This window comes from Pararge aegeria, chromosome 21, assembly GCF_905163445.1.
Source record: "Pararge aegeria chromosome 21, ilParAegt1.1, whole genome shotgun sequence".
NCBI lineage: Eukaryota > Metazoa > Arthropoda > Insecta > Lepidoptera > Nymphalidae > Pararge > Pararge aegeria.
The window spans coordinates 12,842,134-12,855,288 of record NC_053200.1 but is presented as its reverse complement, the minus strand read 5'-3'; the positions used below and the strand labels follow the sequence as shown (position 1 = coordinate 12,855,288).

General features: G+C 36.4%; 1 protein-coding gene across 4 annotated transcripts in view; it reads left to right on the top strand.

Moving 5' to 3' along the window:
* Positions 1-13,155, top strand: part of LOC120633016 (transient receptor potential cation channel trpm) — a 357,472-nt gene that overhangs the window by 246,464 nt on the left and 97,853 nt on the right. For all 4 annotated transcript variants that reach the window (XM_039903046.1, XM_039903048.1, XM_039903047.1 and 1 more), the window contains exon 3: positions 12,183-12,339. In XM_039903046.1, coding sequence (XP_039758980.1) covers positions 12,183-12,339 — 157 coding nt within the window. The remainder of the gene's footprint in view (positions 1-12,182; positions 12,340-13,155) is intronic.

Below are 13,155 nucleotides of genomic sequence, written 5' to 3'. Positions count from 1 at the left end.
ACCTCTAAAGCCAGTGAAGTAAAATTTCGGTTTTCAATTTAAAGTTGTATAATATCATGCGGGGTTGCCTTTGGGGACTGCCAAAAGAAGTTTGAACCAAAGTAACTTGTGGATTTTATCGTCGAGATAGTAGTTTATTTTTTTCGAATTGTTTAAGAAGTTTTCATGATAATGGACTAAAGCTTAAAATTGTCATACATTGGTCTATGTACAAATTATATATAGATAGTTTACATATAGCTCATGGGAATCGTGCAGTGAGATGATGCGTTTAACGCTTTTTGTATACTCATAAAGTACAAATATATACACAGTATACAGGGTTTACATATAGCTCATGGAAAGCATTCGGTGTCAACCGGAGTTCCATGATATTTGTTGACCTCAAATGTATCTAAAAAAGGTTTTCACTTCATGAATTCTCTCTTACGGCATAAGTTTGGTACAAAGTAGTACAAAACTTATCGTTAAAAGCATACGGAACTACTTCTTGACCACTTATAGCAAATATATCTATATATATATATTTTCTTCTAATAATTTAAAATGACATTGTGAGATGGTGATACCAATAAAACAAAAAAAAACACCCGGCTAAGTTTGTTGTGGGCTTCTTCTTAGACCAGGACGCGTTTGGAACCCTCGTAGCTTTAGTTTTAAGTTTACGAATGTGGTTATCGCCATCATCTCACTACCGTGTGGTTCTTATGTACGCATCAAAAGTGCCACCTGTGGGCCTACTTGAATAAAGATATTTTTGACTTTGACTTTGACTTTGACAAATGGGTCATGTTAAGTTCAATGTGTAAGGTCTCAATAATCAGGTCCTGTTCAGCTATCCACATTTTAGCAGCAGGGGGTCAGTACTCTAATTTACATAAAATTCTAGGTTACATAAAATTCATAATTCGTTTAAAGGAAATTGCATACAATTCTACAATAAACTACCCATTGACATCTTGGAGATGTCTCTTAAAAAGTTCAAAGTTTGTATTAAACGTAAGCTTAAAGAAAAGTCCTTTTATAGTATAAAGGACTACGTAATCGATAAAAAAGCTTGGGTGTGAATCTAACCAGGTTGCTCTTCTAATAATTTTAAATGACATTGTGAGATGGTGATAACAAAAAAAACACTCGGCTAAGTTTGTTGTGGGCTTCTTCTTAGACCAGGACGCGTTTGGACCCCTCGTAGCTTTAGTTTTAAGTTTACAAATGTGGTTATCGCCAGGGAGGTCTGTGACCAGATATTGGACCTTGTTGTTGTCTGGTGGAGATAATGGTTATATGTCTTTAGGCTATAGACCACAAGGTTGCCAAGGTTCATTCAAAGGATAGTTGTTCTTAATTTGAATTTACGACTGAATTTTCAGGTAGAATACTTTATTTGGTATCAGATAAGATACAAAATTTAAATGTGACCAATAAGATAGGATAAGTATACTCAGTGGCGTGCACTTCATACATTCACAAAAGCACTGCTTACCCTAATATTGAAATATAGCTCGTCTAGGAGCTGCATACCCTGGTAAGAAACCCAGTGCACGCCACTGAGTATACTTGAAGGGCGAATTTGCTTGTAATTTTAAGGAAATATGGCACAACTTTTATTGGCTATCAAAAAAATAACGCCTAAAACTTCAAAAGGCGGTCAATAAATGGATTTTTTTTATATTTTTATACATTTCACGCGTCGGTCCTTCGATCCGGCTCCTTTGTTATGATAGATTGTAAAAGCGAAGTGAATTATGAAAGCACGGCCGGAGCTTTTGTGCTCGCCAAGAATTTATAGGCCCTTAAACCTTTCAGTGGAGTCTGGGACGAATAGCACTATAATGTAAAAAATTCTGTGGGTCTTCAACAAGGACAACGCAGTGATCGCTAGCACACAGATCCCAACGATCCATATCCCGAAACTTCTGTCAACACACACACACACACACACACAATCGGTTGAATCATTAAAAAAAAAAGTTTATTTCGGTAAGAAACAAAGTGGTATCAATATTTCGCTGAAGCCTTCTTTTAAGAAAATACATTAAAATGAAGGTAGGTAAACATACAGAACAAGAGATACAATGATATACAAAAGGACAGACATGTTATAAAGAGATTCATTCGTTTGCTAAGACTAATTGACATAGGGACGTTGCATCACAGATAGTTTGTGTAAGTAGAATGCCCCAGTCAGTGATAGTGTAAACAGTAGGTATTTGCATGCCACTTGCACAAATATAAGCTTGGGCGGGTAGCAATATACAACGTGTAAATGAAAACAGATATAATACTTCACAGGCTTTAGAGGTACATTATTACTGTCTCTGAAAATAATCTGTTAAACCGAAAACCTAATAGTTTTTGAATAAACCACTGCCATAGTTTTAACTGAATGAAATCAGATAAATTCCCAACATCACATGCAAGATCAAAATCATGTGACTTCTGATACTTTATTAGGTACGCGTCGCGTAGCGTAGGTACTATGCGCGTGTCGCCCTTTTGTGATCTCATGCGATGTAGTGGCAAAGATCAATCTATCGCTTCAGATATCGCTTGCTTAAAGTTGATATAAAAATTAAAAATAAATAAAAAGGCTTCCTAATAAGTGAGCTTTTATCCTCAGTCTATCTGTTCCACTACTGGACACAAACGTCCTCTGTCATAGGAGAGTGAGTTCAGAGCATAAACAACCACTGACGTTTATTCAAATGACAGCTTAAATGTCCATTTTTGAAGCGTGCTACATACAAGTGTCTCTGGAACTAATAGTTTGATGTTTTTCGTAATTCTAATTCCTTAGACACTCGAGTTACAGTGTCTCACTTACAGCGCCAAAATGGCGTGAATCGATTGGAGACAAAACAAAGTGACTGCTCACATATCCGAAATCAATGCAAAAATGTTAAAGATAATAACCGGGAGATGGGGGATAGTACATCGAGTTTTTGACCAGAGTAAGAATATATCAGGAAGATGGTATAAAATAAACTTTTTTCATACGATTGATATAAAAAAAGTGGACGGTACTAATCCGAGTTGTTACTGGGATTATTTTAAGTGACAGAAGAAAACACGATCTTACAATTTTTGGCCTGAAAAGCACGAGCTAGTAATATTTTCTTGCGATGATGATTTTATTTCATTTGGTCATAGCTTACCTATCATAACACACACCTTCAGCTTATTGAGGAGTTCCACCAGCAACGCCTCCTTGTCATTATTTACTGGATAATGCTGCTGTAAAAAAGATCAAAGGACATAAATTTACTTGACTAACTTTTAGCAGTGCTGGCATATTCTTTTCTTAGAATCGCTAAAATATTGTATTTATCGAATGATACATGATTCATGTATTATGAAAACCGTATTTTTACTCATATTCGACATGAGATTGAAATTTATTTAAAAAAAATAAAACATTAAAAACTAGCAATCCTCCAAGTGAAACGCCGGATTTAAAATTATGACGTCACCTCTATATAAACACAATTTTGTACGCTTGAACTTCGTTCGTAAAAATTTGGTAGGTATGGCTTACTAGTTGTTTGCCCTCGATGAGAAGTAAATTATTCTCTCACTTCGACGAGTAGACAAACGTGGAAGCTTTATTACACGCTTTTTTTTAGCTTCTGCATGAGCAATGTATTTTATTCAATTGATTCAAAATCATCCAAAATTTTGTAACTGTTCTTGTTTTTGTTTGGAACTAAATAGGAAAATTAATAGGTTCTCCTACATTGTTCTCAGTATTTTTAGCCCCTCTTTTACGCTCGTGTAGATCGAAAAACATTTCAAACGGTGCAAATTAGCACGTGCCGTTGTGCTCCGCTTAATGCAAGTAGTATTTAATAAAACAACCACCGTTTGAAAACTTTTCCAAACGCTTCACACCTCTCCGCCATAGTTCGAGTCGAACTTTATGAAAATGTTGGAAATTGAAATAGAATTTCAATTTGAACTAGTTCCACCGTAATATCTGATGGCGTCAAGTTGGCCACTTATGTTTTGAATGAGCTGAGATTGCTTTGAAGATATCAGTTTAATGCTGAACTAAGATCAATACGATGAGAGAGCAACAATAGTCTCCAATGAATTGGTGAATGCAGTCGGGATGCCGGAGTTATCTAACAAATAGTCGTTGCCCGTAGCTTTATCTGCGTTTGTATCCTCAAAATCCTGTGCGATGTAAAATATCCCATGTCCATCTCCAGGATGCAAGCTATGTATATGCCAAATTTCTTCACGATCTTTGCAGTGGTTGGAACAATGGTATAGAGCAAAATTTCCCAAACACACTTTCCCATTTATGCGCCAGTGCCATGTGGTGACGGCAGATCAGAATGCAGTTATCAACACCCTTCGTCTTTCCTCGAATCTCGTACGAGGTGACATAGGAACTATAACGGCAAACGGATAGCAGCGTCCTCTATGCTTCTTCTACCATGCACTGCGATCACCAACCCGTCTTTTTGGCGTGGTAATTATATGCAAACTACCATTGGGAAAGGCGTTATGGGCTATTGATGAAACAAGGCCCTGTTACGAGTAATAAGCACAGACACTTACAGACAAATAATCCAGTATAGAGCTCGTTGGCACAGCCTGCCTCCACATCGTGAGTCGCCGTAGAGACTCTTGGATCATTTCTGGCGTTATCTAGAGGAAAATTGTATCGTCACTAAGTTGACCGCATTTTGTCGTCAGCGTTTATTATTATTTTATGCTCTACATAATTAATAATTTATATGTGCATGCATAAAAAATATATTTATATATATTAAATTCTTAGTAATAAATAAATTTCGATTTTTAAATTCTTAAAATACATTATCATGTTTCACTATCGACCCTTATACGGGTGAAGGCCTCCTCCATTTTTCCCCACGACTGTTTATCCTTCGCTTTAATTAGTCGCGTTTATTACGTTTCTTTAAAAATCCCCTGGGGAAAGTTTGTTTTCCCGCTATAAAAAGTACCCTATGTTACTCTCCGTCCTTTCAACTGACTCTATTCCAAAATCGAATGAATCGGTTGCTTTGTATTTTTTTTTAATGATTAGAGTAAATACATTTTACGACAACTAGGTAACTCACCTCGTCTCAAACCGCACGGGGCTTATGTGACGAGGTATAATGATATTAATATTTTTTTTATTTAAGTTGTAATCACGATTCTACCAGTAGTCAAGACACAACATAGCAAGTTAATGATTACAACTTATAGCTGACATATTAGATCATTACCCCATGTAAAATTCTCACTGAAAAAGATATTTTAGACTAAAATTCTTTAAGCTTGCCCTTACATAATATATTGTGTTTGCAATGGTAGATGGTTAGCTAAGTAAAGAAAAGACAGACAAACAAACACTTTCGAGCTTATAATACTGATAACTGTTGCCCGGGACTTCATCCGTATTTATATGGTTATTTGGGTAAATTTTATCAAGTTCGGTTAACTGTTTAGTCCAAAATTTTGCAAAGATGGATTAAGCTGTGAAGTAAAGCCTAAGTAACTCCAAAGTTAACCTAGTGCTAATACGGGATACAGCGTCACATCATCACATTACCGGTCCATTACAGAGCACGGGACTCCTCCCACAATGAGTCCCACTCCTATCACCGCTTGTGCAACTGTGATTAAACAAATAAACACACTTTCGCGTTTATTAGTATGAATAACACTAATGTTTTTGAACACGTGTCTTTACCTCGCCATGTGTCTGGGATAGGAAGTCTATGTTCTCAACTGGTGCAGAATTTGAGGTGATGTACAACGGTGACAGCATATAACTTCGTGATCCAGTTTGGATGGCCTCTGCAGGGATTGAAGTGAAACTTATAACAATACTGAACCAACATGGCTAGTGGCAGACAACACACAAATATTATATCACCTGACGTGTAAACCTGCCAAAGCATGGCAATAGAGAATAAAAGCAGTTAACTCCGATTATTCATTTACATCTCTTTGAATACTTAACTATGTAAAGATGTTTATTCAGTTACATCAACCCCTTGCCGGCCCACTGCAGGGTATGGGTCTCCCACACATGAGAATTGATTAGGCCGGAGTCCACCACGCTGGCCCAGTGGTGGACTCCACAGTCCTTTAGGAACATTATAGCGAACTCTCAGGTTTCCTCACGATGCTTTAAGTACATATAAGTGTACAAGGATTCGAACTCTGTCCCCATAAAAACACATAAAACAACACTATTAAGAATTTGTTTAAAAAAAACATCTACTCCGGTTGCAGGGCTTTTCAATGACCAAGCAATCGGCGGTCAGGGCTCCAGAGTGAGTAATCTTCGCTGTTTAGATGCCGCCCTCCAACCTGACGGCAGCTTGACGGATCACTATATTTTTAGTCTCACTTTTGTTACGTTGAACTTTCTAAATATTTTTGCATAGGCTTGATGCCACGTACAACTAAAACACTACTGAATAGTAGATCATGTTTCGATTATCGAATCTATTATATATATATATACGACGTTACCAATTTATTACATTTTATGATTTTATACTTTTTTTGTATGTACGTCTATATATATATATATGTATGTATATATATATACATACATACATACATATATATATATATATGGACGTGTGTTATCAGTATATGAAAAAACTTTGTATCGGGAAAAGCGAGATCTCCAAATACAGATTTTTTCAAATTTAAATGGAGTTCTTAGCCTATTGTTTTGTAATGAAATTGAGATAGCAATTTTTTTTTTTTTTAATTTTTTCATGTTTCATGTCCGATGACCCAGAATCCCTAACGCAAACTCCGCCAAATGTAGTCATGGTAAATTATATAAATCTTACCTGATCTCGTTAACATGTTTATCGGGGCTTTAATTACTCGCAACTTTCTCCCCGATTTTCTCTTGTATCCGTAATAATTCCTAACTTTATGTCTGCACTTTTCACAAAAACGTAGAATCAGTTCGTACTCGAATCTGGTAAAATATATTTTACAATAGCGCAAATAAAATCACTCAATCAATGTTACAGAAATGCTTTATTACGGGAAACAATTTAAATTATAGAAATAACCAGCAACGTAAAATATTTAAAAAAATTCTAAAAGTTTCCTGTTTACAACTTTAAATACATACTCGTACATATCTAATATTATTTTGAATGCGACCAGTGTGGTTGGCTTTTGAAAACAAAAAACTCTTACAGAGCACTGAAATATACTCCGTAGAAATACTGCTTAGCCTTCTTTATTTATTTTTGTGGGCACATATAATACTTTGAATGTCTAATGCACAATACAATTTCCTACTTCTTGTTACGCAGATACAGGCTAAGCGTATTTGGCATATTCTTTGGAGGATTCTTAAGCTCACACAGCCGGAATGTCTCTCTAAATTCACAATCTTTAATTTCGGCACCCAACCTAAAAATTCAGATTTACCGACACAGGCAAATGCCTTTACGGAAGAAGAATTGATACTAATAGCAATGCTCATAATAATAATTAACAACGAACCTGATCATAATGTCAATCTTAACTATTCTGAAACGAAATTTAGAACGCTCGTCAGTGTCATTCTTACAGATGGATTTGAGACATTCATTATGTGATAAAATCAGGCTATGTGAGACCAGCCTAAAGGTTAAAGAGCTGCATAGTACACAACAGCACTTACTGTTATTATTAGATTCAAAATTTTGAACTACCTCCGTCGGCAGCACCTATGTCCGCAATGGTGGCAATTTGTCGCTATTGTACCGCTGGATGATAATCGAGTGAATATCGTTGACCGTGAGATTTCTCTCGGTAGCTGTACCCTTCGCTTCGGTGCTCTTCTAATGACGTGGCGTCTTGGTGCTGGTCGCTTCTTCTTCTCTACTTTGCCCGCTATTGTCTTTTTTGTTGTTCTCTTCTTCTTTCCCCGGCGGTTAGTTCCTATTTTCACGGTATCTCCTAAAGGTACCATCTTTGCTTCATTATTATTTGCAATAGGCTCGTTATTACTGTCCATGGTGTATGTGCTATTGTCCGATTCATCACTCGAGGTCTCTTGTCCGTCTCTATTGTCTCGCTCATTGCTCTTGTCGCGATTACCGGTAGTTTTATTATTTCTTTTCATCACTATTTTACTTGTGGTCGGTTTCTCTTCCTTTTTTTCTGTCTCCTTTGTGGTATCATCTTCCATTTTAAATTTATTTATTATGTAATTGATAATTTTGAATTGAACTTTTATTACGGTTCAACAAATAGCTTGACAGTTATCTATAAATAAAAGTAGAAAATCCTTCACAAAAATTTCACAAATGTAGAAAAACTAGCATTCAAAATACAAGATACTACACCGTCGACATTCAAAATCCAAAATTCGAATGTCAAATAGTTTTCCAAAGTTATGTTCTTTTTCATTGACTTTGTCATTGTGGTACTTCTTTACTTGCTAAAGAGGAATTATAACCACATGCTTGTACACCCATTACCAATGAGTATACAAGGCTGGATTTTTGTATCTAGGTAGGGTTATTTGATAGATAGAAATCTCGTTCTTATAATGTGTCGCAAGGTGTTCGCATTTTTATATTCGGAGTTTGAGCTAAGGACTCCTTAAAACACCCTCTGCACTACTCCAAACGTAAATCGAAGTTAGGCTAGATCAATAATGTAGAGAGGACTTCTATTAATAGGGGTCAGTGGAGGAGGTACTTTGATTCACCTCGTGCAATCCTTTTTCTCCTCGGGTGACTTTCGATTGTTGTAGTATTCTTGCGCTCAGGCTTAAAGGGATGTCCCGAAGTTGCACGGAGCGTCTAGTTATACTTCTAGGCGTACTTCAGTTTTCGATTTTTTTTTTCTACAACAAGTGAGTCCTTGACTGCAATCTCACCTGCTGGTAAGAAATGATGCAGTCCAAGGTGGTAAAGGGCTAACCTGTTAAGAGTATGGCAGATACATTAAACCCTATTCCCCTAATCGATTTGTACGTGTAATCGAACCGAAACTCTAGAACGCTTAGTGGCACGTCTTTGTCGGCAGGGTGGTAACTGTTCACGGCCGAAGCCCCCCACCAGACCAGACCAGACCAGAGAAAATTCATAAACTATAAATTCCCAAATTGCTTTTTCATCAGCCATTTCCTTATTCAACATTTATGAAAAAAACACACAGTCAATTATAATTTATAATATGCGAGTTATATCATGTGGTTTATTAATAAAGCTAACGATTAAATTCGGTTAATTTTGAAAAACTGCCGTATGAAAAAATATCCTTTTTTTTTGCAGAAATTTAAGGTTTGGTGATGTTACAGTAATTTTATAAAGTGGGTAAATATCTAACCTTTAGATAACTATAAATTCATATTTGCCAGATATTTTATTAAATTGATTTGGATTTTACAAATACCCTAATAATTATTAATCAATTAATAGATATATATGAAACAGTAAAATTATATTTGATTAATAACCAATATTCGTGCCATTGAGTTGGTGGGTATTTTGATATAAATACGGGTGAATTTTCGATACACTTCAGTCCTACATGGACTCGAGCGATGCAAAGATAAATTTCGGTGTCTTAGTCGTTTTATTAGTGAGTAAAAATTGCAAATTATATTTAAAAAAGTATTTCCCTAGTTAACGCTCCCCGGGTGTCATGGCTGTACTCGTGACGTCTTAGACAAATTAAAGCTTAAGTAATGAACCTTTGGTATTGATAACAAAAACTTAGCACTTGATTAAATATTCGAATTTCAAGCTTTGTTTACATAGACGTGACGTCATAATTTTGAATTCGGCGTTTCACCTGCCATGGCGGATCGCTAGATTTTGCAGTTTCATTTATTGAGAATAAATATCGACCTCACTTCGAATATGAATAAAAATACATTTGTCATCATGAATGAATCATATATCATTAGATAAATACAATATTTTAGCGATTCTTTGTTACTTGTCAAGCCTAATCTATAGTTTAGTGAGTGATGGTTAAAATGTAAAACACAATTTTCATTTGCTCCGGCTATAGCTTTTAGCCATTTACGCGCTCAAGTAAATTGAGTTAAGAACTATGGGGCGTCTGAAAGCCTTTACCTTTAGTAAGACTGCACAGCTCGCCAGCGCAAAGCTTCAAACTTTTGAGTTCATAGGTTAGAGGACTCAAGTAAAGTATTTATTCTGTACTGTACTTACGCTGTACGGGAGCTACAAATAAATAAATAATAAATAAATATACTACGACAATACACACATCGCCATCTAGCCCCAAAGTAAGCGTAGCTTGTGTCATGGGTACAAAGATGACTGATGAATAATTTTATGACTAATAAACATAAATAGGTACATAGAATATACATACAATCGCCCAGACACTCAAAAACATTCATGCTCATCACACAAACATTTTCCAGTAATGGGAATCGAACCCACGGCCTTGGAGTTAGAAAGCAGGGTCGCTGCCAACTATGCCAGTTGGCCGTCAAATGGTTAGAGCTATGGTGAAACGCTCGACCGTAACAATAGGAAGATCTTCATCCAAGCCGGTGATCATGCTCGGGCACCGAACTCCAACCTTTTAACGTAGAAGTTGTATATGGTTTGATGGGTAAATTTTTGTTTACACTTCGTAAGCACGATGTAGCATCTTTGTGGTGCCATCTAGTTTGGTAATGTGGAGACCGCTACAGCCGCCAAGTAGTATTGTTGCAATGCGGTGGACTGATCTTAAGGACGTATTTGTCGGTTTAATTGTAGGCACCCGAGGCTTAACACCCACGTCTCAGGTTGATAGACACATGTCGGCACGTGTTCTTTGCATGCCATGCGAAGAGTTAGCTCTGGTTATAGATGATTTTTCAGTTATTATCAGATGAGTCATTAACCTTGGTCCTTCAATTATTACCTACTAATATTTTAAATGTGAAAGTGTGGTTGGCTGGGGTACATTGCCGAAGATCTGTTTGGTGTGGAGTATAAGGATTGGAGAAATTATAAATTACACCATACAGATTCTCCTGCTTTTCGCGGAGTATAGCAAATGAAAATTCATTTTCATAATATATTATGGATTTCCGCAACGTAACGCCTACTTCTATCCAATACATTAATAATTTGATGGCCGACTGGCGCAGTGGGCAGCGACCCTGCTTTCTAAGTCTTAGGCCGTGGGTTCGATTCCCAAAACTGGAAAATGTTTGTGTTTTGAACATGGTAGTTTTTCAGTGTCTGGGTGTTTATCTGTATATTATAAGTATTTATGTGTATTATATTCATAAAAATATTCAACAGCTAACTTAGTACCCATAACACAAGCTACGCTTATTTTGAGTCTAGATGGCGATGTGTGTATTGTCGTAGTGTATATTTTTTTTTATTTATATAGAATCGGAAAGGAATATACAGCGAAATAAAATCTATTATTAGCTTTATTGAATAACGAATACATAAACGAGAGACGTAATATATGATAAATAATTATTAACCATAATCGATTTTAATTATCAATTGCTAAGATTTACATTAATAGAAGTTATTAGCTACTTTGTCCACGCAAATTATCTTTTCTGTCGTTGCTACTCCGATAGAATAAAGTAGTCTAGAACTGACTTGCAAAGTTTGCTCTCTTTTTAACTGATAAAGTTCAGTCAAAATTCGCTCCGTCCCGAAGAACTTTCCTGTATTTTATGCTTCCTTAAATAGTTCTTAAATATTTTCCTTTTTTTTTTAGTGTGTCACTGCATCTTTTTAATCCCCTACACAACAATGACTGTGTGTGTACGTGCGAGCGTGTGTGTGCGCGCGTGTGTGTGTGTGTGTGTGTGTGTGTGTGTGTGTGTGTGTGTGTGAGTGTGTGTGCGTGTGTGTGTGTGTATTTATGTCTCTCTGTGGCACCGATTTTGATTTTGTTGTTTTTTTTAAAAGGTGATTAAGTTTGGACTGTTCTTAACTATGTTTGATGAAAATCGTTCCAAGGTCATATTTTTCTTCAACTCCCTCAATATGAGTATCAAATAAAAGAGCCTCACTAGTAGAATAATAAAATATACTGTTAAAATATCAAAACCAAGATGGCCGCCACCACAAAATGGCGAATAACAACTCCCTTATTATGCGTTTCAAATGAAAGGGCTTGACTATTAGAAAAATGTACGCTTTAAGGAAATTCGACTGTTTTTTTTTAATTTTAAATTTTGTAACTAGATGCTGGTGTGGTCTCAGCAAAACAGCCCATGGTGCCAACATACAAACAGCGCCGCCGGGTGAGGCATGGGTGCCAACCCGACACACCCAGTCTGCACCCACGGACGCGTATGGCACCGTCGAGTTTCAGGGAGGACCACATCCGACCAAAGCACAGGTAATGGCATTTTCTTTAATACCATATCCAAAATGCCACCATCATTCTTTTAGAACTTTTAAAATATTTATCTTTTTGATTTAAATTACAATATCCATATTTAAATTTCGTCTTAAAGACTACTATCTGTCTTCGAGTGAAGTAATTCGAACAAATATCTGAATTAATGTGTATTATTTGTATTTTTCTTTTTTCAATATTTAATTTAATATGTTTTATTTGATTATCTCTAAAATATAATTTTTATTAATACATAACTATAACCTAAAATAAACAATTTAAAAACTAAATAAAATCTAAAACGTCCTCGAAACCACCGCAGCCAGGCACAGTTCCTAAGATGCTGGCAGCATTGCCCCTCTGGATGGCCAAACTAATTCGTTGGCCAAGGTAACTGCCCGCTCTAGGATCACCGGTAGACTCGATAACCCTTTTCGATAATTCTTTGAAAAGGGCTCTTGCCTCCGGACCCCACGGTCCCAAAGTCTCTACTCCAAAAGGCACAAAAATGAAGCTGCTATCCAGGTTTTCATATTTACGCCTCTTGGCCTGCTCGGCACTGGAAGCAGCCGCACCTACCATTGACGAAGTGGCCTGGATGTGTGATGCAGCTAGGGTATCAACACAAGTTGCATCCCACAGAAGTGACCTTCCAAGCCTCCAAGGTATGAGCGTCATACCATCAGGTCTCTTGCCATCGCTCCGCGTCAAACCAATAGGTTCTAATACAGCTGGAAATGTATAATGTTCTAATGTTTTATATATATATTTATTATATATGTAATTATATTATATTTATTTATATATATATATGTA